This window comes from Ranitomeya variabilis, chromosome 3, assembly GCF_051348905.1.
Source record: "Ranitomeya variabilis isolate aRanVar5 chromosome 3, aRanVar5.hap1, whole genome shotgun sequence".
Lineage (NCBI taxonomy): Eukaryota > Metazoa > Chordata > Amphibia > Anura > Dendrobatidae > Ranitomeya > Ranitomeya variabilis.
The window spans coordinates 680,283,465-680,309,079 of NC_135234.1; the positions used below are offsets into that span (position 1 = coordinate 680,283,465).

Consider the following 25,615-nt stretch of genomic DNA (forward strand, 5'->3'; position numbering starts at 1 on the left):
CAGGACCACTTTAGGATTCTCAGTCATTGTTCAATCACGTGTTTGGCAAATTGAACATTTCTAGTTAGGTATTTGGGAGTAGATGAGACTTGAATGGGGTGACATACTGCCCCTCTTTGGGATGGGATCACCCTACTTTCCCAGATACAAGTATAAAACTATAGTTTCTAAAAGCAGAAAGGAAAGCAGATTGCATTGAGACATAGCTCCATTTTTGTTTATTTGGGTCTCGGTTGCCCCCACACACCCAGCTACCAGCAGCAGGGCAGAGGAGGGACGTGCCAGGCGGTGGCAGGTGACCGTCCCACTCCCGCCTCCAGCGGCCCAGCCACTCAGGTGCGGAGAGTGGCCCCCCCTGCTGGCCGGCGCCGTATATAAGCCCCGGCGCTCCCGGCTCAGCACATCGGTGACTCCGCTCTTCTCCTGCTCTCTCCAGCGCATCCGCCACCAGCAGCCGCAGCCAACATGTCCATCAAGATGAGCAAAGTGACCTACCGCACGTCCAGCAGCGCCGCGCCCCGTTCCGCCGGCTTCAGCAGCTACTCGTACAGCGGAGCCCCGGCCGGCAGCAGGGCCAGCACCGCGTCCTTCTCCCTGGGCTCCAGCTATGGAGGAGGATCCAGGTTTGGCAGCGGCTACAGGACTGGCTATGGAGGTGCAGGTGCGGGCTCAGCTGGCATCACCCAGGTCAGCGTGAACCAGAGCCTGCTGGCCCCTCTGAACCTGGAGATCGACCCCACCATCCAGCAAGTGAGGACCCAGGAGAAGGAGCAGATCAAGACCCTCAACAACAAGTTCGCTTCATTCATTGACAAGGTGAGTGAGAAGTCCCTGGCCCCTGATGCCCCCCAGCTCTGTCACTTCTGGCCGGGTGCCATACCTGGGGCAGGAGCTTGTAGCAACTCCTCACTTTTCCAGTTATGTAATGCTTCTATTTGTCTCTTTTTAAAATATTATCATTTATTTACTTTTTTAATAATATTTTCTAAACATAGATAACAAGACATAAGGGAGAGGAAAGAGAAAATGTTTTATTATAGCAATTTACCCACAGAAATCCCCTTCAATAAAACTAGAATAGAAGAAATCTCCAGGAACAATCCGTTCTATAGGTCAACTTGTGTTACCAGCAATGGTTACAGACCTGGTTCTGGTGTAACAAAGCCGGAGATTTCTTCTATTCCGATTTATATGGGGAACCCAACAGTATGGAGGTGCGTCCTGCATGCACTCACTATGATGGTGAACTAATGTAACTGACGACACCACAGTGCCACCCAGAGACGCGCCCTCCGCACGGCTGGGACACCGCCACATACCAGACGTGGTGGCCATTGACCTCCTGGGTAGACATCATACACGCCTATCCCTAATAGTCTTCCAGAATGATCAGCTGCACGCACAGAATTCCACACAATGTGGCTGTGAATGGGTTAAAAGTAGCATAGAATCGTCCCTTTCTATGTCTGAGTATAGTTCACATTATTATCCCTATAAAAACATGATCCTCCGCAGATCTAAGTATATATCAGTATCATCATAGGGTGACGATCAACATGGCGTCCACTACAGCCCAACACGACCGTTACTCCGCTTTCCTAGGCACCTAAATGGTTAAGCCTTCTAGTTACACAGTATGGAGGGTGCAGTTGACCTTTGTCACCCAGCTTTTCCAAAAAGAGAACATGCCCTTTTATTTCATTTATCTGATACCTCTTATTCTAATATTTTATGAACTAGGTGTTTAGGTTACACCCAGTGTAGATAGTAAGCGCTTTATCTCAACATGCGTAGTATTACCTGGCATCAGATGCCATAATCGCAGTCACTATGGGGCAAAGTTCCCACTGACTCTGGCAGGAATCGACTTTAACCTGTATGCTTTTCCAATTTCCATAATGGTGCATGTGTCTATATATACATGTATGTGTGTGTGTGCAAAATATATATGTGTGTATATAAATAAATATATATGCATATATGTACGTGTGTGTATATAAATATACATGCATATATGTTTGTGTAAAATATATATTATATGTGTGTGTGTATATATATATATATATATATATATATATATATATATATATATATATATATGTATATATATATACATACGTGTGTGTATATAAATATATATGTTTGTGTATGTGTATATATATATATATATATATATATATATATATATATATATATATATATATATATATATATATATACACATATATGTATGTGTAAAATATATATTATGTATGGGTGTGTGTGTGTGTATTATAGACCTCTCCCAAGATGATACAATATTGCCGTTATCATAAAACCAGGAAAACTTGACAAGTTTTTCAGTCTCCTAGAAAAGTTGGGTAAGGGCACAGTCATGTATTTCCACAGTTAGAAATCCCAGTTGTGCGGTGCACCTGCTGTTGGGGTACCCCACAGATCTACCCATGTGTCGGCCCCATTACTATTTAATGGGCTAGTATTCAGCTTTTCCATGCATAATGCAAAGTAATAACTTGCATTGCGACGTATTTCTGTGGTGATGCCCAAAAAATTGTCTAGATTTTTTTTTTTTTCTGTAGCACGTAGTTCAGTCGTGTGCATTACAAGCAGATCCTCTTTCGATTTAATGCAGATTTCAGTATGGAATCCACTCCTAAAGTCCATGCCAAATCCAAAAGTTGGTAATAATATCCACTTTTAATAAAGAAAAGGGTCCTTTATTCAGAGCAGCTATTATCGTGCCAAAGCTTCCCAATACGGTGCATAGTTTCATAATCTCTTCCTCCCTCCGGCGTGTTGAAGCTGTCAGCAGAGGCTGTCCGGGATATGCAGGATCTACTAACGTAATCCTTGCCGGGTTACTTTCCAGTTAGGCGAGATCTCCTCGTATTGCGAGTTATTGCCGTACAGTGTTTCCAGTCTCCTCACAAGCCCTGGGCCCATTGCAGTAGCCAATACCTGTAATTATATACTTCTCTGTATCTAGCACCAAACAAAGCTGTGTGCCACCATATGGCGAGAGATCACCATGGCTGCCATTACACCTACGATTGGCAAAACCGTACAGTGATGCGGCTTCCAGTACGGTGTGCCTCTTGGCCTCGCTGGCTAACACCTTGGCTTATAATGTCTGATTGTGAGATTTTGGATATGGAGAAGCGCTGGCATATACTCCAGTTTTACTACAATGACTATATGGCGCTTATCTGGCTCTGCAGGAATTCCTTTCCTATCTGTATATACCAGGGAGGGGCGCAGATACTTACCTGTAGACATTACCTTATAGGGCAATGAACGTCGCCCGCACCTTCTATGCCCGGGACACTGTCATGTACACCAAGAATGAGGTCTATAGCACAAAGTACACAAGTGTAAGGATAATGCCGCCATTCAGACCCAAGCCGAGTATGACGCACAGCAGTGCAGACAGCAGGAAAGTAGTGAACACATGAACTAACTGAAATATTTCTTTGTTTCTGAGGCACAAGTAGAATGCGGCCAGACCTGTCTCCCTCCTTTATTCACCTCACTGGTTATGTTGTGCCAGAGAAGTCAGGGGCATCTCATTGTTAGTGTTTGGGCTGCACTCATTTTCTTGGCTGCCAGGGCTACCTCACCAAGTTTCTGTCTTCAGTGATATTCGCTTTTATATTTAGAGAGTAACTTGGCCCAAAAAGTGTTTGGAAAACAAGTCACTTTACTTTCATAACAATTCAGCCACGAAGACCATGTGCACACAGTCAGTATTTGGTGAGTTTTTTACCTCAGAATTTATAAGCCAAAACCAGGAGTGGGACAATCAGAGGAAAAGTATAATAGAAACACGTCACCACTTCTGTATTTATCACCCACTCCTGGTTTTGGCTTACAAATACTGAGGTAAAATACTGACCAAATACTGAACTTGGCCTAAGGGAATCATTTTTCACATGTATACCAATAATTGCCAAAATGGCCCATAGGAACATACTCTCCATATAGGAAATAACGAGCTAATCATCACGTGCAGGCACAGTCTAAGCAACAATGACCATCTAGTATCAGTCTTGTTGCTCATCTTTTGGGCTAAGTTCTAACGGACATTGTAAAACTTGGGCGGGTCACGTGTGCAGGTGCAACTGGCTCCAAGTGCCTATTGGCATAGCGCAGGAGCACATTTGTTTTGCGCATGTTGCAATTTTTGTCACATGAAGAATAGTCTCTATGTGCACCAGAACATAGCGTAACATTGGGTCCGTGTGCTGGCCATTTTCCCCATGACCTGAAAATATCTTCTATCATCTGTACGATGAAGTGTCCCAAACTAGTCATCTACTAAATATAGCTTCAAATGACCGATTTGAAGGCCTTCACGTGATCATCTTCCTACTTGCTAGAAACGGGAAAAGAGCCCTCATTCTGAATAACCCATTTCCATGCAGACTTGGCTCCTAAATAGGACTCATCCTGTTTCTGAGTCTGAAGTTATTGTTCCACTTTTCTGGCTCTTTGACTTAGGACTTAGTAGTAGATTTCATCAATTCACCCATCAATAGAACACATCACTTTATATGCAGTAGAACATTGCATAACTGGCCAAGGGAAAGACAGTGAAGGACCCTCAGTGAGGAATTGGTGCTCCAGACCCTTAATTCGATGGCTTGGTGGTGAACCCTAAGGATCTCTGCTGATCTTAAAGTTATGGTATATTCTAGTGATTGTCATCACGTTCTGAGATGGGAATACGCATTGGTATTATACGATTACACTTATTCAACTTACTCAGTTTTTAGCTTATAGTATGGATGGCATAACAAAACATATAGAGTAATGGACATTAAACCAAGATGGTTACACTGTGGCATAATTCGGCAGTGTTCTCAATAGACCCCAGCAGGAATAAACCTTGGTGGGTATGAATTCCAGTAACCGAAACTACTGCAGTCTTTGTAAGTTTTCTTCATTGGTCCTTGTGTATCTTGATGATTGTATGTTATCTCGTTTATTATAGGTACGATTTCTAGAACAACAGAACAAAATGCTTGAAACTAAATGGAGCCTTCTCCAGAATCAGAAGACGACTCGCAGTAACATGGACGGCATGTTTGAAGCATACATCAACAACCTGCGCCGTCAGCTGGACACCCTGGGGCAGGAGAAGTTCCGCCTGGAGTCTGAGCTAGGAAACATGCAGGGTCTGGTGGAGGACTTCAAGAACAAGTGAGTACATCCAGGTCACCATCCTCCAGCCTAGTGATAACAATGCATTGAGTTCTATACAGCGAGAAGCTTTACATTTATCTTGTCCATTCTGTCAACTTATGGCACAACCTGCACTATATGAAGTCTTGTTTAGTATTATTGGTCTATGTTAGGTTTCATGATGTTATAGCTCATAGTACAAAAAGATAAGGCGTCCGCATGTAACATAAGTTTTCACAGTAAATTTAAAGGTGTGGTAGTGAAAAACATCATATTCAGGTGAAAACTGTATGGGTGATCCAACTCCAGCCACTTGAGTCTGTCAGTGCGTTGGACCTAGTGATGAGCGAGAGTGCTCAGATACGGTGCTATCCGAGCATGCTCAAATGCTAAGAGAGCATCGTCGTTCTCGAATACTATGTTCGAGTCCCCGTGGCTGCATCTCTCGCATCTGTTTGACAGCCACAACACATGCAGGGATTGCTAGCCATGAGACATTCAGCCACGCGGCTCGAACATAGCATTTGAGCACACCGAAGATACTTTATTAGCATTCGAGCATGCTCGGATAACACCTTATTTGAGCACTCTCGCTTGTCACTAGTAGAACCCCATTCAAATTAGAGAAAAGATGGCTGAACCTGACATTTTCAGCAGGACTGGACAACCATATAAGAAGTATTGGGGTGGTCTCACAACTTTCTTAGAGTTGAGTAAAAATATTTGCATTCCCTGGTCAGGTGTCTACTTCTGTCCTTCGTGGAAGTTGGACCAGGGCAATCTGCACTTTTGTGGCCAGCATCTTTGGCACCTCTAGCTTTTACTAGACCCCACAAGATTGATGTTATGACCTTGTGAAAGGCCAAGTGTCTAGGCCACATAAAATGTCATGACACTTTGGGGTCTAGTAAGCGCCAGAGTTGACCAGGATACCAGGCCCAGAATTCTGGCTGCAGAAGTGAAGAGGATCGGACTCGATAAAGGATGAGTCTTTTTGTACAACTCTACTTTCCCCCAACAAATAACATTGGAGGATATAGGGATGAGGCATCTGAAATATACACATCAAATCCTTATGTTTTCAGGGGAGATAAGTCTGGCAGCATTTTTTACCTCTGCTCATCTACAAGCCATGAATACTCAACTGAATGTTCGTGTGTATGGGGAGAGCTGCATTCAAACAGGTTTCTCATTTTTGGCTCACCCTGGACATACCAGTAACTTCTCTTTTTATGGGCATGTTCTCTAGAAGCCAGAATGACCTCAGACATCTCATACCCCACTTATAGCGATATAATCTGTCACCGTCTATCTTTCTGCATGCATATGTACTCGGAAATACTAGATAAATAAGAGCTTGCGACTCCTTTAGAAAGGTTGATGAAATTAGAGAAGTCTTACAACCATAAATGGCAAGTCAGAAGCTGGGGCCGAGAATGGCATGTCTGGAAACATATTAAGGAAAGTTCTGCCAACTTTTATGTAATGGAACATTTTCGATTAAAGTGACAGCTTCTCCTCATCCTGACTTAATTTATCTGTATATAAGCCTTCTTCTTAACGGAGAATATTTCTGTTTTCTGCAGATATGAAGATGAAATCAACAAACGCACCGAAATGGAGAATGAATTTGTCCTATTGAAGAAGGTGGGGAATTCTCGCCATAAAATGTTATTGATTTTTAAAGATAAATCTATTCCTAGATTAAAATGATGGATTCTTTATCTGCAGGATGTAGATGAGGCGTACATGAACAAGGTGCAGCTGGAAGCGAAGCTGGAGGGGCTGACAGACGAGATTAACTTCCTGCGCCATCTTTATGAGGAGGTAATATGCAAACTATAGAGGGTCAGAACTGCAGTGTTAAAGATCGTTCTGTACATACAGTGTGTATTGGGCCATGTGAATGGGTCTTAACTATACAAGTCGATTGACACTCATTTGATCAATGCTCATTTATGGACAGATATCTACCCACGTAAGTGCACCTTTGATCATGTATTTATTTTTTATCTGTTTGCATACGCAGGAGCTTCGTGAGCTTCAGTCTCAGATCTCCGACACTTCAGTCGTCCTACAAATGGACAACAACCGTAACCTCGACCTGGACAGCATCATCGCTGAAGTGAAGGCTCAGTACGAAGATATCGCCAACAAGAGCCGAGTCGAGGTGGAGAACATGTACCAGTTGAAGGTAAGCCAGTCCTACGACAATGAGGGATTAAATACATAAACTTTCCTAGTTTGTAAAATACAATATATTCAATGTAACAATAGACATAACATTGTAGTTGGTGTATATAATACATTCATTGCTTTTGTGCTTTTTTTTTTTTTTGACTAGTTTTGTGTTTTTGTGTTTTTGTTTTGCCCCCAGTTAATTATTCTATTTGCACCCCCCCTTTTTTTTTAAAAAAATCTACTTTTTATATGCTATTTTTTCTTCCTGTTTTACGCTCTGTGGGCGTAGATAAGCGATTACAGATGTTTTCATTTGATTCATCAATTTTGACTTTTTATAAAGTCACAAAATTTAGCGCAACGCCTCCCCAGTTCCCCCTTAATGTATTTTTGAGTTCGCCAGTGTTTTGGTGTAATTTTTGTGAAACGTGTGACTTTTTGAGCTAAAAAGTCGCAAGAAAAAAAACAGTTCAAGACAGCAGAAAAAGACCATTTTTGACTTTGTTCAAAAAAAGTCAACTAATACCACAAGAAAAATAAGGAAAATGACTTAAAACCCCCCATAAATGATGAATTGAGGCTCTAGGTGTTCTCCACTGCTGGATCACAGTATATCAAGACTATTCACCATCTAGTTGTCGTGTGTGAATATGTTCCACTTATCATATTGTCTTTACCAACAGTACCAAGAACTCCAGACATCAGCTGGACGGCATGGGGATGATCTGAAAAGCACCAAAACCGAGATTAGTGAGCTCAACCGTTACATCACCCGGCTTCAGTCTGAGATCGACGCTCTTAAGGCACAGGTAGGTTGAACATATGTGACAATGTGGCAGGTTGGGAATGGATACTATAATAGTGTCATTCATTGTCGGATTCTTTCCACAATATTACTCTGTAGTCAAATAGAACAGTTGAAGGTCATTACTGATGGCAAGTGTGAAGACCTTGTACAGATCTGAACTATGTATGTGATCTTTTCATATTAATTCTTGCAGCGTGCAAACCTTGAAGCGCAGATAGCGGAGGCTGAAGAACGTGGAGAATTGGCACTGAAAGATGCCCGCTCAAAACTGTCAGAACTGGAGGCTGCCCTACAGAAGGCCAAGCAGGACATGGCTCGCCAACTGAGAGAGTACCAGGAGCTGATGAATGTCAAACTGGCTCTGGATATTGAGATTGCCACCTACAGGAAACTACTGGAAGGAGAGGAGAGCAGGTAAGCCATGGTGTCCTATGTGAGTTTGGGTCTTTGCTTCCTTATCATTAGCAAAAATTAATTCCGCCATACAAACCTTATTCTAGAGTTTTCCACTTTGGACAATTCCTACTTGTTAGAAGGGCACTTTTGAGAATAAACAGATTGCAAAGGGTTTTTCTACTGGGGTCTCTAGTGATCCACCGTAATCTGTAGTGAAACCTTGTAGTAAGAGTTTGATTTCTCTCCAGCCCCACCAATGGGAAAATACAGCATTACACAAATCAATGTTATTTATGTAGTTCAGGTCCTCCCAAGTAAAGACCCCTATACACATTGGACTAATTTCAGACAAACATGCCGATATCAACGGGTTTGGCCCACAGCCTAATTTTTAGGAGGGTCTTGGACAATTGACTTTTAAAGAAGTTAAGAATCAGGCATGTCTGATTTTGGACTACTAATACTTTTGTTCCTTAGAGATGAGCCACCAGCAGAGATGTCTAGAACTAGCTCTCTCATAGAGTGCTCCCATATTTGGGAGAGTTGGCCAAGATGGCTGATGACTGAACAATCGGATAACTAGAGTTCGGCTGACAACCATCTAGTGTCTGTGGTGGGCTTTAGAGATGCTCTTTGCAACCACTCTTGTGCAGTAGGCGAGTATCTTGAACAGAGGACCCACACTGTTAACTCACAATTCTTTAATGAGAATGTTTGTCATGGTCGGATGCTAGATCCCACACGCTGAGGTACTTAAGAAAAAAAAATTGAAAAATTGTCTTTTGTTCACCCTAACTTGCAAACAATGGAATAAAAGGCATTCAAAAAGTCGCCAGTACCCTAAAATAATACCAATGCAAATGTCAAATTGTCCCACAAAAACAAGCCCTCACACACTTCCATCCACAAGAAAGTGGAGACACAAATACAAGTTATTATTTTAATTATATAATAAAAGCAATAAAACCTAACAATATATAAAATTGCGCTAACCCGTAGAATTAAATAAACATGTCATCTACACTGTGTGGCATACAGGGTAAAAGCTAAAATCTAAAAAATAAATCTTAAAAAACTTCCAAAAATTAAATTTATAAAATATAATCTATAAACTATATTTATCCCAAAAAAGCATCATCATATAATACAACGCATGCAGCATAAAGAGAAGCCCTCGTATAACCAGTGACTTTCTAGAAAGTATATATCATGAAAAATAAAAATGTTTCAGCTTTTGGACTATGAGAAGTCATCGTCCAAAGGTGCAAAATACTTTGGTCATTAGGGGGTTAATAATGGGTCAGCCCTAACGTTGATGAATGGGGTTAGATAAATGCATTTTATAGCATTGCTACTCATGTGTTTGCTATAAACTGATGTGTATTCATGGTCATAATTGTGTTTTAGGTTGGAATCCGGTATTCAGAACCTCAGTATTCAGACCAAGACTTCTAACTACTCAGGTAATATATTTTTCGACTCCGTCCATAACTGCTATCTAAAGAAATAGTAATGTTGATGATGAGCTGGAATTGAAATGGTTTGTCCACGTAAAACGTTGGTTGGGCTTTGGGTAGGTTGAATGTAATACAATAATGCGACATTAAAGGGGGTTGTCCACTAAAAACAAGCTACGATCTATCCTGTCTTTTCACCGGGACCCACACTGATCTGCCGAACGAGGAATTTTTATATCCTGACCGGGCACTTTCATCCTATGGGTCAGCAAGTCGGATGCCTGCCTGCCTCTTCCTTCACTCTCTATGGGTCTACTGGAAACATTTGAGCGCAGTGCTCTTCAGCCACATAAGGGAGTGAATGAATGAAGTGGTGGCCGCACATACGAACCGCCCCATCGGTTCAGGTCCTATCAGTTGGACCCCCACCAATCAGCAAGTTATCCTCAGAATAGGCAATAACTTGTTTTTAACGGACCACCATATTTGTATAGTTATTTTATATACGTGATAACCTTAATGTGAACATTTTTTAGTATATTTGTAACTTATGTAGTTATTACCGAGGTAAGTAAGAATGGAAATGTCATGATCTCGTCAGCATGTAACACTGCAACCAAATGCACAACTATCCATTTTCTAATACAGACCTCCTATTAGTGTATAGAGTCAAGTGTCCAGCGAATAGAAGATGTCAACTCACTTAGACCCATTCCATGATTCAGAGCCCTTAACACACTGTTCACAAGGTCATCGTCTTTCCATACAACAACATGTCTATTGTGTTTCCTCACTTTCCCGTTAAGACCATTGTTCCTCTCACTGCTAGACCTCTTTAAGTACTCTGGCACGAGATGTAGAGGTTCAGGTTACACACTGTGCGCTACTTGCAAAACATGTAAAAGGGGAAGAATAATGTCAATATGAGAAGTATTGGTACAAACAGTTCTTGTATAATAAAGTCAAAGGCATGTAGTAAAGTCTATGCAGCCAAGACCTCACTTGGAAGATTCAGAGGAGTCATTTAAAAAAAATGACTCAGTTTAAGGGAAGTCTGTTTGGATCAACCCTCCTAAGCCGTCTATATGAGATCTATGTCCGGCACATAGATCTTACCAGGCCATTTACATACAAGAAAAACACAGATATCTCTAAAGTAAGACATCAGATATCAAGGTATCATTTTATTCAGTTTATTATGACCTTAGTTGATCGAACTGATAGATTCCATTTCAGTTAATAATGTGCAGCAAATTTTAAGCCGCTTCCTATTACAGTACGAGTGTTGGGGATGAGCTTTTATGAAAATACAGTGTAAATTAAGCCATATAATTTTTTTTCATATCTGCAGTCTGGTAATTTATGCTTTTGTTTTTTTTCACAAGAGGTTTTACTATTTACAATGCAGCATGCGAGAGCCATGTTTGCGTACCTTTAGGCTATGTTCACACAGTTTTTCAGGAGTCTTCTGGAGTGGATCCAAAATCCTCATAAAAAAATGATTGGAAAAATGTTCCTATTTATTTTTATGGTAAAAACACTTTGCTGTTCAGCTCTTCTATTTTCCTGAAGTGGTTGAGAAAATCACTTGGTGAAGGCGGGAATAACAATAACCTGCAAAACTTTTTAAGAACAACTTTAGGAAATAAAAGTTCTCCAAAACTGTAAAAAAGGAGCATTTTGTGAAGTGGTTTCTTGTAAAATTTGTCAGATTCATCTGCCTTAATAGAAACTCTTATGTTGACATAGACATGGTGTGTAAATACTCTTAGGCTTTTTCAGGCAGATTTCACCTGGAACTATACTGAAATAGCATAGCAAAAAGTGAATGTACAGCAATGTAAAAAATGATATTGCTGTGCACATATTTTGTCACTTCAGGGTCTGGAAACCTTCCGGCATCTTGTTCAGGTGTGAACAAGACTTATGATCATATTGTTTGTTGGGTTTGGACCTCTAGTCACCCACTGATCCTGAAAATTAAAGGGCCCAGTGCTGGTTTAGCGCTGCATACCCTCAAGTCTACCTTGAACAGAAAATTCTCCTGACAAAGATCTGCTGAGCATCTCCATTGCATTATTTTGAAGGGGTTGCGGTCTATTCTGTCTATTCTTCATTGTAGTAATAATCCTATCTGTGGTGGGATTCAATAAAAAAAAAAAAATAAACAATTGATTAGAGAAAAACTAAGTTTAGTTATATCCCCCTATAATCATTTAAAACTTTTTTTTCTTATTTTTGTCCTATAGGAGTTAGCAGCGGCTACAGCGGTGGACTTTCCAGTGGATACGGTGGACTTTCCAGTGCATTCGGTGGAGGTATTGGCAGTGGATATGGAGGCAGTTACTCATATTCCAGTAGCTCCAGTCCTCTGGAAACATCTAGAACCAAACGCAGCATAGTAGTTAAGACAGTCGAGACCAAAGATGGAAGAGTACTGTCTGAATCTTCAGATGTCTTTACAAAACCATGAGCACCTTCATCACAGCGGCACAATGCTGTCCCACAACCAGGACTCGTTCACAGATGAGCCTTCTTAAAGGCAGAAGAAATCAGGACTGTTGGGGTAGATCTCTTAAGAAAAATAAATAAATTTTGAAACCTGGAAACTGCTGCCCTAGCTAGTGCCATAAGAGGTGGTACATTAGTAATGACAATAAATGGTGCTCTCCCAAATGTTACTGTTTACCTGTTTCTGAAGGTGGGATGATGGGAGGTAATAGACGCGTGTATGGATGGCCTGTTTTGTAATCCCCAGCAACTTGTACTGATTCCTTCCCAGCGGGCTCAACTCAAGGTGGGCTTGGATTTCTGTGGGTTCAGCTGTGCTGTCTACTCAATCTTTCTTTTTCTTTCTTTGCTTTCTGTGCAATTCTTAAAAACAAACTGTTTGCAATATGAGAGCTAACTAACCCCTCCTGCAACGTGCCTTATCATCCGTCCTTGCTGGGTGGATACTGGAAGTGCTCGTCCTGTCATGCACCTTCTAAAGAAAACTCTTGTTAATAAACATTTATTTGTTTTTAAAACTTCTCTAAATTTTCTGGAAAATATGTATATGCTTTGTAGCTCCTTGGTCTGCTCGTCGATGGTGGGGTGCACTTGGTTCTGGAGAGGTAGTGGGTGCTTTTAATTGCTAGATTAGTCAAACCCTAAAAATAAATTCTAGATAGTGGATTGTTAATTAATTTCACTTCTAATGGCATCTCCAAGAAAAAAGCCAGAGACAAATTGAACTGCTGTGCACCCAAAGTGAGCTAAGTAGTGGGATGACAGACGTGTGCACTCAAATGATGGGCATGTCACCCCAATTTACAGAATCATGGAGTGCAGTTTACAACAAAGTTGTGTTTTTTGTTTTGTTTTTTTTTCATTCACATTTGGGAGGATGGTTCATACATGTAAGAATAGGCTTCAGGAATGTCAAGGTCCAACCCACCAAATGCAGTGGTATAGCATTCTCCTGAACCTACCAAAATTAGTACAAGACCATGAAGTTCACATTTATAAACTAGAATTTATTCAGAGGAAGGAAAAAAAAAAAGCTGAGAGAGATGCTAATCGCTCCATATTAGAGTAAAATTCCTTCCAATCTGAACACGTGTCAATCGGATTAGTTCTAGTACTCAAAGCCCGTAATTCAAATTTCATGAAAGGCATCCAGGCCCTCCTTGAACGTTTAGTGAATCATCATTACAACATCATGTGGCAGAGTGCCTTAAGGCCCCGTCTCACATAGCGATTTACCAACGATCACGACCAGCGATACAACCTGGCCGTGATCGTTGGTAAGTCGTTGTGTGGTCGCTGGGGAGCTGTCACACAGACAGCTCTCTCCAGCGACCAACGATCAGGGGAACGACTTCGGCATCGTTGAAACTGTCTTCAACGATGCCGAAGTCCCCCTGCAGCACCCGGGTAACCAGGGTAAACATCGGGTTACTAAGCGCAGGGCCGCGCTTAGTAACCCGATGTTTACCCTGGTTACCAAAAAAAACAAACAGTACATACTCGCCTTTCGGTGTCCGTCAGGTCCCTTGCCGTCTACTTCCTGCTCTGACTGAGTGCCGACGTACAGTGAGAGCAGAGCGCAGCGGTGACGTCACCGCTGTGCTGTGCTCTCACTGTACGGCGGCACTCAGTCAGAGCAGGAAGCGGACGGCAAGGGACCTGACGGACATCAGAATGTGAGTATGTAGTGTTTGTTTTTTTTACATTTACGCTGGTAACCAGGGTAAACATCGGGTTACTAAGCGCGGCCCTGCGCTTAGTAACCCGATGTTTACCCTGGTTACCAGTGAAGACATCGCTGGATCGGTGTCACACACACCGATTCAGCGATGTCAGCAGGGACCTCAACGACCAAAAAAAGGTCCAGGCCATTCCGACACGACCAGCGATCTCACAGCAGGGGCCTGATCGCTGGTACGTGTCACACATAGCGAGATCGCTACTGAGGTCGCTGTTGCGTCACAAAACTAGTGACTCAGCAGCGATCTCGCTATGTGTGACGGGGCCTTTACTCTCACTGCTGTTGTAGTAAAGAATCTTCGTCTTTGATGATTAAGCCTTCTTCAAATGGGAAAAAAATAAATAAGTTGAATAGACAAAGTAATATACGTGGTAACACGTATGTCATTGGATCTACAACAACATTGAAAGTGCAATATAATAAAGAAACTACAAGGGCAGCTAGGTTATCTACAACATACATGAACCAAAATGGTATTAACATACTATAGAACCAAACCCACATTTTTAACTTGGAAGTTCCAGTTTTCATTCTTGGGGCGAATGTAGTCACAAAATACAATACATTTTTACATAAGTTCTCAGGCGCAACCTGAGAACTTATGTAACTTAAGATCCGGTAACATACACCAGGTGTTAGATTATCTTCACAGTTCCAACCGAAAAATGGAACACTTAGGGCTTCTATTAATATCAGGGCAGTGGTGGGAAGGTGCCCAGGGTGATTCCATATTTTGGTTATGTAAATATGTTCAGAGCATAACAAGTTACCATGGGGTCCAGTGCTGAAACTCCTGTGTTTTTCTTGGACTATCTGGGCTCAACAATTTGTTACCCATGGTCTCTTTATTTTCCTTCACACTAGTCTCTCTTTCAATGGAAGTAAAATTTGAAGGACCCTTTATGCCAAGCTCCACTCCAAACCAGGTTAACCCCATTATACACCATACTATTTTTCTTTTCCTAAGCAAATCAGAAGCTTTGTAGGGTTAAGATCCAAAGGAATTTTTTCTTGTCCACAGTTTTGAAAGTCGGGAGAAGAAAAGGAAGAAAATCACTGGAGACCAGTGTTCAAGGCCTCAAGGACTTGAGCATGGTGGTTGTGAAGTGTTTTAGTAGTGAGTTGAGGGAGAGGCTTAATTCTTCGTCTTCATATCAGCAACTCTTCTTTCAACTCACATAGTAAATGATGTCTCCTTGGTGTCCTCCCTACATACGAGTATGGAAAAGTCATATTTACAACAGCTTTCAATAGAAATGTCTTCTTGTAGCATATTCAATTCGACTTTTATATGGACTTCTCTACTCCTGTGTCAGCAATTCGGCATTGTGAAAAACATACCGGTAATTCACCTTTTGCTTTTTGGATTCGGCTTTCTTTTATGATACTTATTACTACTGTAATTGGCCAGTTAACTCCGAGCACAAAGAAAAGCTGCGTGAATTTGACACCACGGTTTATGGCGAGGTTTAGTGCAAAGATTTGCTGACCTAGCCCTGAAACTAAATACGCTAAGGCAGAGTGACTTGTTGGCACACACCCTGGTACGCAGCATCTGGGGCACGTGCTCGACGTTAGTCCCCACCCTAGCTGAACATCCGACTTATGGGATGTCTACAATTTGCAAAAACAAAATCTTATTCAGTTTATGCATTTTGAAGGCTATCCATAATGATGAACTCAATTTTTAGGTTTATTTGCTTCTGAAATGCAAAATTAAGTAACTTTCTAAAGTCCGTTCACACTGTGTGGCACAATATGTTTGATGATTCCAGAACATAGTTCTCTCTCATTCTATGAGCTGTCCTCTTTCAGTGTCAGGGGAATCCATAGCTTGCACCCAGAGTGGCTGCCTGCATTTACCTTTTTTTTACATTGGCGCTATGGGTCTCCTTCCAAAGCCTGCCCTGCTTGGGTGTTTCTCAAATGGATACACTAAAGCTCACAGTCACTTGCTTCTGTTGACTTCTCTTCAGCCAATACAATTGATTTCTGCAGTAGTATCAGGTGATCTTATAAGAGGAAAGAGGATTCTGGTGTAAAACACTTTGAGAAGTCATAAAAATTTTACAACCTTTGGCATTTTATTGCCATGTTGGCAAAGCTGGAGCAGAACAAAGTCAGAATGGGAGCATGATACCACAGCTCGCCTAATTCAAGATGAGTTGTGACATATCTTTACTAGGGATGAGAGCGTACTAAAAGGCCCGGATGCTCATTACTCGAACCGAGCAATTCATAAAGCTCGGATACTCGTTTCGAGTAATGAGTATAATGGAAGTCAATGGAAACCCAAGCATTTTTCCGGAATATCCTACAAGGAGTTCTGAGGAGCAGTGATAATGTTGAAATGGCTGGAATAAGTGCTGAATGGAGGCAGAACAGTACGAGGAAGACCCCTGAAAGCATCTCTGACTCCCAGATCGCTGCTGAGAACAATGTTGTCACACTTCTACTCCACTTTAAGGACTGATACTAAAACATTCAAAATCGAAGAGAAATTGGAGTTTATAGGAAAAAAGATGTTAAGAATCATTATTTCCTGTATAATTACTTGTATATAAGGCAACATTTAAAAAGGATTAAAAAAAATAATTAAGTAAACCAAAATTGAATTTTTTATTTAAAAAAATGGAAATTTCAGTGTAACTTATGAACAAAGCAAGAACTGCCACAAATTTGATGGAAGAGGGACTGAAATACACCCTGTATTAGACATAAAGGAGGGACTCATACACATTCTGTTCAAATTGTCATGTAGCAATACTCCTAGACTCATAAGGCTATGTACTAATTGCAACGCCTGTCAAAAATTACAAGCAGGATCATCTATACACCTTTGAAGGCACCATCTGTAGTGCCTCATTCAAATATTGTGAACAAAGTGTAGTTGTGGTACCCTAAACTCATAAAAGCTCTGCACACAGGCAAAGCCTGCCAAAAATAAAAGCAGGGTCATCCATACACCCTTCAATGCACCATCTGTAGTGCCTCATTCAAATATTGTGAACAAAGTATAGTTGTGGTACTTCTACACTCATAAATGCTCAGCATTCAGCGCGAAACCAGAAAAAACACCTGGTCGGCATGCAAAGCTATATGTTTAATTGTCAGCAGCAACTGTTTAAGTAGGCACAGAAGTGGGATAGTTGCCTTGATTATGATGTCATCACCACTTACAATATTTGTGAAGTGAACTGCATTTTTGAACTGTAGAAGGCCAAGTGATTTTTAAAAATGTTAAACCACCGTAATTTTACACAAAGCACATTAAACTATGGATGACAATAGTAAACTTTCGGAAGCAAAACATTTTTTGAACTGTAGCAGGCCAAGCAGTTTTAACACGTTTTAAACCGCCTTAATTTTACACAAAGCACATTAGACTGTAGGGATAACAATAGTCAATTTTTTTTCACAAAAAACAAAATTTGGTAACCTGCAGCAGCTATATATTTAGCAATGGACTGCAAAGCCCTAAGCCCTGCCTAGAGGCTGTCTTCCACCATTCTGTTTGCTCCAGCTGTCACTAGGCTAAATGAAGAATGTATTGCATATAAACTGAAAAAGAACCAGATCAAGAACGAGATTAGCCATAAGAAAGAATTTTAGTAGAATGGTTCAGCATCAGCACCAGTAGCACCACTACAGGACTCTGGTTAATGAAACCATGCACAGACAGCCTGTCGTGGTCTGCTAAGTTTCTGGGATTAGGTGGTTTTAGGGTTAACCTGGATGGTCTGTCTTCAAAGAGAGCAGCACTCAACTGATCATTTCTGTCCTTCATAATGAGAACCAGCATCGGACTCCCACTGATCAAATATCTTATGTCAACATTTTTCTAAAATTGTGTTTCATCTTTACAAAAATGCAAATAGAATTAAAGGATATGAGTACCTTCAAGGGGAATTAATTTTTTTACTTAAAGACTACCTGTCATCAAGATTTTATACCCCAAACTAATGGAATGTATTTTAAAGGGGCTTTAATACTGAGTTAATCTTTACGTTTTTAGCAGAAATCCATTTTGCAGGAAAGATGTAAGTGCAGTGCCCACCCCCATTGCTCTTGCACCTCATTAGTATACAATTTCAAGAATGGATTTCTCTGAAACAGAAAAATGGATTTGTACAAGAAAGGTGAGGATTTACTTTGCATTAAAGTGCCTGTACAGTTGTGTTCAAAAGTTTACATAGCCCGGCAAAATTTTTGCTTTCTTGCCTTTTTTCAGAAAATATAAATGATAACACCAAAATTTTTTCTCCACTCACGGTTAGTGGTTGGGTGAAGCCATTTATTGTCAAAATACTGTGTTTTCTCTTTTTAAATCATTATGACAATCCACAATATCCAAATGACCCTGATCAAAAGTTCACATACCCTGGTGATTTTGACCTGATAACATGCACAGAAGTTTACAAAAATGGGTTTGAACGGCTACTAAAGGTAACGTCCTCACCTGTGACCAGTTTGCTTGTAATCAGTGTGTGCATAAAAGCTGAGTGAGTTTCTGGCATCCAGACAGACTCTTACATCTTTCATCCAGCTACTGACGTTTCTGGATTGTGAGCCATGGGGAAAGCAAAAGAATTGTCAACGGATCTACGGGAAAAGGTAGTTGAACTGTTTAAAACAGGAAAGGGATACAAAAAGATATCCAATGAATTGATAATGCCAGTCAGCAGCGTTCAAACTGTGATTAACAAATGGAAAATCAGGGGCTCTGTAAAAACAAAACCACGGTCAGGTAGACCAACAAAAATGTCACCCTCAACTGCCAGGAAAATTGTTTGGAATGCAAAGAAAAACTAAGAAATACCATCAGCTGAAATACTGGACTGTCTGAAAACTAGTGGTGTGGCTGTTTCCAGATGCACAATAAAGAGGCACTTGAAGAAAAATTGGCTTCATGGTCAAGTTGCCAGAAGAAAGCTATTACTGCACAAACCACCCAAAGAATCTCACCTACAATAAGCAAAACAGCACATTGACAGGCCTCAAAATTTCTGGAACAAGGTAATTTGGAGTGATGAGACCAAAATTGAACTTTTTGGCCACAATCATAAACGCTACATTTGGACAGAGGTCAACAAGGCCTATGATGAAAGGAACACCATTCCTACTGTAGAGCACGGAGGTGGATCACTGATGTTTTGGGGATGTGTGAGCTACAAAGGCACATGAAACTTGGACAAAGTTGAGGGAAAGATGAATGCAGCATGCTATCAGCAAATACTGGATTCAAATTTGCAATCATCAGCCTGGAAGCTACACATGGGATGCACTTGGACGTTGCAACATGACAACGATCCAAAACACAAGACCAAGTCAACCTATCATTGGCTACAGCAGAACAAAGTGAAGGTTCTAGAGTGGCCATCTCAGTCCCCTGACCTCAATATCATCGAGCCACTTCGGGGAGATCTCAAGCGTGCAGTTCATGCTAGACAGCCTAGGAATTTACAGGAACTGGAGGCTTTTTGCCAAGAAGAGTGGGCAGCTTTATGATCTGAGAAAATAAAGAACCTCATCCACAACTACCACAAAAGACTTCAAGCTGTCATTGATGTTAGAGGGGGCAAAACACAATATTAAGAAATGGGATATGTGAACTTTTGATCAGGGTCATTTGGATGTTTTGGGTTGTCATTATGATTTAAAAAGAGAAAACAAAGTCCTTTGACAATAAATGGCTTCACCCAACCACTAACCATGAGTGGAGAAAAAGTTTTGGTGTTATTCATATTCTCTGAAAAAAGGCCAAGAAAGCAAAAATTAATGCCGGGGTATGTAAACTTTTGAGCACAACTGTACATACATGTCATTAGTTTGAGGTATAAATCCTGATGACAGGTTCTTTTTAAGTTCATGTCTTTTTGGCTAAAAATTATTTTACATAATGTTATATTAAACTTGCTCTATGAGAGCGCTTGATGTATTATAATATACTGCAGAAGTCATTATAGTTTGAATATTGACAGTGATCATAAGATTTCTTAGATTACAAATAATTTTGCTTTTTTGTGCCTCTTGGAGGAGCACAGGGAATATGGGAAGCTGGGACTACCCAAATATTATTAGTAAAAACAGTGATGTTTCTGTTCTGTTTTACTTAGGCAACATTTGTTGGGTTCGGGTACACAATCCGCTATTTCAACCTGACATAACACATAAAACAGTAGGGATCATATGAATTTTGCTTACATCATATTACAAGGCATTAATTATAAGATGTAAGCTTAAGTGATCATATCACCGTGGAGCCAACACTATTTATTACATGCAGTATCAAAGGCATGTGCATATCCACAGGAGATAATATCCATAAATAAATGAAGATTTTTGTATGATCTTATAATACGGGTTAAATGAGTCACGTAGCTTTGAGATGTTCTGGGAGATATGAACCATGGTAGACTAGAAGATCTTGGAGAAAACAGGGTGTGGAGAACAGATGTATTTTTCACCACGACTTTTATGACGCTAGCCTGTAGACTATGCCAGTTATTTGCTCCATTGAAGAGTTAACCTGTTCTATTTGATATGTGTGTAAGCTTTCTAAGTAACACTGAAATGGTGTATATTGCTCGTGCCAACGTCTGTGCTACACGTCCCCAATGCACAGACTGGCTGTGGGTCTCCTGATCTAAGCATGACAGTCTCATAGAATTATTTGAAGCTGTCACACTCAAATCGAGAGTCCCGAGGCCAGTTGGTGCATTGCAGTCAGTGTATGGACTGTGTTTCACAGATGTCCGCATGAGCGCTAAAGCAAAAGTTTGCATAAATCAATAGTACATGTGACTGCAAGAATCCTTTTTATAATACTGTATATATATTTATATATATTCAGCAAAATATGCTGCTTTCCCAACTTATGAGTCACTTTGCCTCCTTTCCGGCTGCTGAGTCTCATCATTCACTCTGAAAAAAAGCTAAGTTCTAAAGACTGAGAGATCAGATTACAGCTGTCTATTGAAGCCTATGGAGAAGGGAGGAGCAACATGAGAGAGATGCAGAAAGACATACACAAATAGAGCTACTGCTTTATGGTGAGCTATTTACTTCACTACATTCTCGGTTACTTTGCTCTGGACTCACAGTTACTTTGCTCATTACTGCTGTATAATGCTCTCATTGCTACTTCTTCTGTCCGTGTGCAACATAAGAACAAGACAACAAAGCCCTCATGTAGTCTCCGGCCACTAGTTCCAAGGCAGCAGAGAATTAAAGCAAGATTCTGCAGAGAGGAAAACTGGTGAAAAATGCAGGATATAGGTCAAATAATGCCCAGTAAATAGTTTGACTCATCATATACATGACAGCTCACTCTAAAAAGCTGTGCATAAGGAAGCAGTTTTGACCAAAATAGTCATAGGTTACAAAGGACTTTATATGGCAGCAGTCCCTGATTTTTAACATTCCCTGTTCCTCCTCATCAGGAAAATATTGTCACTCTATTCACAATGTCTCCCTTGTTGTATGAGTAACATTGCATATGCTCAACCATCATTCAATTTACGACTGCTGTCTTCACCACTTATGATGGGGTGCCAGGAGATTGGGGCTATCGAATGATAGTACATAAATGCTGTATATTGGAAAACCCCATTAAAGTGAAACTGTTAGGACAACTGTGCTGTTTAAAAGAGTGGAATGGGTGTATAAATCATAGTACAACAATAAATACAATACCTGTCTTCTAGTAATCCAGTGTGCGAGCTCTGAGAAATCAAAAATTAAATTCATAGTCAAAAAGTCCTGGAAGAGCAATAGTGACATGTTGATGAATGTATTGACAGACCTCCAATGCACTACCATGATAAAATGCATATGGGTTTAAAGGGAACCTGTCACCACCAAAATGGAAGTTGAGCTAAGCCCACCGTCATCAGGGGCTTATCTACAGCATTCTGTAATGCTGTAGATAAGCCCCCGATGTATCCTGAAAGATGAGAAAAAGAGGTTATATTATACTCACCCAGGGGCGTTCCCACTGCGGTCCGGTCCGATGGGCGTCGCGGTCCGGTCCGGGGCCTCCCATCTTCATAGGATGATGTCCTCTTCAGGCGTACTTTGTCTGGAGCTGGGCCTCTCTAACCTTTCCCGGCGCCTGCGCACTGCATTACTTTGCTCTGCCCTCAACAGGGCAGATAAAGTACGCCTGCGCCGGAGCTGCGGCCTGAAGACAAGAAGAGGACGTGATCGTAAGAATATGGGAGGCCCCGGACCGCCAATCGGATCAGACCGCCCGCCCAGGTGAGTATAATCTAACCTCTTTTTCTCATCTTTCAGGTTACATCGGGGGCTTATCTATGGCATTACAGAATCCTGTAGATAAGCCCCGGATGCCGGTGGGCTTAGCTTAACTTCCATTTTGGGGTGACAGGTTCCTTTTAAAGGGGTTGCCCACTATTTGAGCAACGTTTTGTTAAATGCTGTTGTTCCATGTGCAAAATAAAACAAAACATACAGTACAGACCAAAAGTTTGGGCACACCTTCTCATTTAAAGATCTTCCTCTATTTTCATGACTATGAAAATTGTACATTCACACTGAAGGCATCAAAACTCTGAATTAACACATGTGGAATTATATACTTAACAAAAAAGTGTGAAACAACTGAAAATATGTCTTATATTCTAAGTTCTTCAAAGTAGCCACCTTTTGCTTTGATGACTGCTTTGCACACTCTTGGCATTCTCTTGATGAGCTTCAAGAGGTAGTCACCGGGAATGGTTTTCACTTCACAGGTGTGCCCTGTCGGGTTTAATACGTGGGATTTCTTGCCTTATAAATGGGGTTGGGACCATCAGTTGTGTTGTGCAGAAGTCTGGTGCATACACAGCTGATAGTCCTACTGAATAGACTGTTAGAATTTGTATCATGGCAAGAAAAAAGCAGCTAAGTAAAGAAAAACGAGTGGCCATCATTACTTTAAGAAATGAAGGTCAGTCAGTCCGAAAAATTGGGAAAACTTTGAAAGTGTCCCAAAGTGCAGTGGCAAAAACCATCAAGCACTACAAAGAAACTGGGTCACATGAGGACCGCCCCAAGAAAGGAAGACCAAGAGTCACCTCTGCTTCTGAGGATAAGTTTATCCAAGTCACCAGCCTCAGAAATCGCAGATTAACAGCAGCTCAGATTAGAGACCAGGTCAATGCCACACAGAGTTCTAGCAGCAGACACATCTCTACAACAACTGTTAAGAGGAGACTTTGTGCAGCAGGCCTTCATGGTAAAATAGCTGCTAGGAAACCACTGCTAAGGACAGGCAACAAGCAGAAGAGACTTGTTTGGGCTAAAGAACACAAGGAATGGACATTAGACCAGTGGAAATCTATGCTTTGGTCTGATGAGTCCAAATTTGAGATCTTTGGTTCCAACCACCGTGTCTTTGTGAGACGCAGAAAAGGTGAACGGATGGACTCTACATGCCTGGTTCCCACCGTGAAGCATGGAGGAGGAGGTGTGATGGTGTGGGGGTGTTTTGCTGGTGACACTGTTGGGGATTTATTCAAAATTGAAGGCATACTGAACCAGCATGGCTACCACAGCATCTTGCAGCGGCATGCTATTCCATCCGGTTTGCATTTAGTTGGACCATCATTTATTTTTCAACAGGACAATGACCCCAAACACACCTCCAGGCTGTGTAAGGGCTATTTGACCAAGAAGGAGAGTGATGGGGTGCTACGCCAGATGACCTGACCTCCACAGTCACCAGACCTGAACCCAATCGAGATGGTTTGGGGTGAGCTGGACCGCAGAGTGAAGGCAAAAGAGCCAACAAGTGCTAAGCATCTCTGGGAACTCCTTCAAGATTGTTGGAAGACCATTCCCGGTGACTACCTCTTGAAGCTCATCAAGAGAATGCCAAGAGTGTGCAAAGCAGTCATCAAAGCAAAAGGTGGCTACTTTGAAGAACCTAGAATATAAGACATAATTTCAGTTGTTTCACACTTTTGTGTTAAGTATATAATTCCACGTGTGTTAATTCATAGCTTTGATGCCTTCAGTGTGAATGTACAATTTTCATAGTCATGAAAATACAGAAAAATCTTTAAATGAGAAGCTGTGTCCAAACTTTTGGACTGTACTGTATATTAATCACCCAATTCGGGTCTACTGGGGATCTCATGACATTGCAATGCAATGTGAGCACTGCAGTCTATTAGCACCAACTGATTAGCTGCAGCTATCAGACCTCCCTTAGATATCCGGGTGAATTGTGTGCGCTATATTGCATGAGCAGCCACTGAAAGGCCATAGTGCTCACGTGGCATAACAATATCAGGATTACACAGAGAGACCCGGCGCTGAAATTGCTGGAACCGAAGTTGTCCAGTGAATACAAGTTATCACTAGAGATGGGTGAACCCGAACAGTAAAGTTTGGGGTCTGTACCGAACACATAGTGTTCAGGCACGAACCGCAAACATGAACTTCTCCAAGAAGTCCTTGTTACTGTTTGGGCTCGACACTTCGAACATTGTTTTTTTCCCACTCTGTCATCTGCATGACAGCGTGAGAAAGATCATTACCATTGGTCAGATGACAGCATGAACCAACAGCTGTTACTGGTGGTAAAAAGTTTACTCCCAGTCACGGGTGTCGGCTGATGAGAGAGTACTAATCTCATCAGCCTACACCTGCTGTTGCTGATAACAGCAAGAAAAGATGCCACTTATGGGAGTATTCAGCAACCGGTGCCTGTGTGCTATAAATAATTAAAACAATACTATGTGGGGTCTCTTCTATTTTTGATAACCAGCACAGGTAAAACTGACAGCTGTGAGCAGCAACCCTCAGCTGTCAGAGGACACACTGCTGCAGACGGACGAACCTTTGCAGGTGGGAGGATTCTCTTCTCAAACGGGGTTGCCTGCAGTTCACCGAGGTATGGGGGCATGTTTCTACTGCGGACTTACGGGTCATTACATCAATGACTGCCCAGCTCGTGCCAAAGTACGCTCAGTATCTCAAAAGCCACATACCCCTGGTCATGTGGAGGAAGGCGACCAGGGTGTGTATATTTCCTTCATCTTTTTGTCTCAGTGTGCCATTTCTGCTGAAGTGATGGTTGGCGGGGTTACTGAGACAGTTCCGGTGCTTGTGGATAGTGGAGCGGGAGTCAATTTTGTGGATTCTCGCTTTGTCCAGACCCATGGTCTAATGGGTAGGATGCTGGCGAGACCCCTTAGCATTCAGGCAATTGACTTTGTCCCACTCTGCCAGGGGAGAGCGACCCAAGTCGTAGATAATATAAACCTGCGTATAGGGACTCATCATGAAGAGTCCCTGTCGTGCTACGTCTTGGAGGGTATGCCAACTCCAATA

At 41.5% G+C, this 25,615-nt stretch overlaps 1 protein-coding gene across 1 annotated transcript; it reads left to right on the forward strand.

Moving 5' to 3' along the window:
- The first annotated feature begins 392 nt into the window (after positions 1 to 392).
- Positions 393 to 13,056, forward strand: KRT8 (keratin 8). The gene is made up of 9 exons (XM_077298035.1): positions 393 to 816; positions 4,991 to 5,199; positions 6,768 to 6,828; positions 6,913 to 7,008; positions 7,211 to 7,375; positions 8,046 to 8,171; positions 8,364 to 8,584; positions 9,974 to 10,029; positions 12,273 to 13,056. The coding sequence occupies exons 1-9, from the start codon at positions 466 to 468 to the stop codon at positions 12,494 to 12,496; spliced, it is 1,509 nt and encodes a 502-aa protein (XP_077154150.1). The 5' UTR covers positions 393 to 465; the 3' UTR covers positions 12,497 to 13,056.
- The last annotated feature ends 12,559 nt before the right edge of the window (positions 13,057 to 25,615 follow it).

Coding starts and splice junctions, on each gene's coding strand:
- KRT8 (XM_077298035.1), top strand. CDS start 466: ATGTCCATCAAGATGAGCAAAGTGACCTACCGCACGTCCAGCAGCGCC. Junction 8,172..8,363: donor TCGACGCTCTTAAGGCACAG/GTAGGTTGAACA, acceptor TAATTCTTGCAG/CGTGCAAACCTTGAAGCGCA. Junction 10,030..12,272: donor CAAGACTTCTAACTACTCAG/GTAATATATTTT, acceptor TTTGTCCTATAG/GAGTTAGCAGCGGCTACAGC.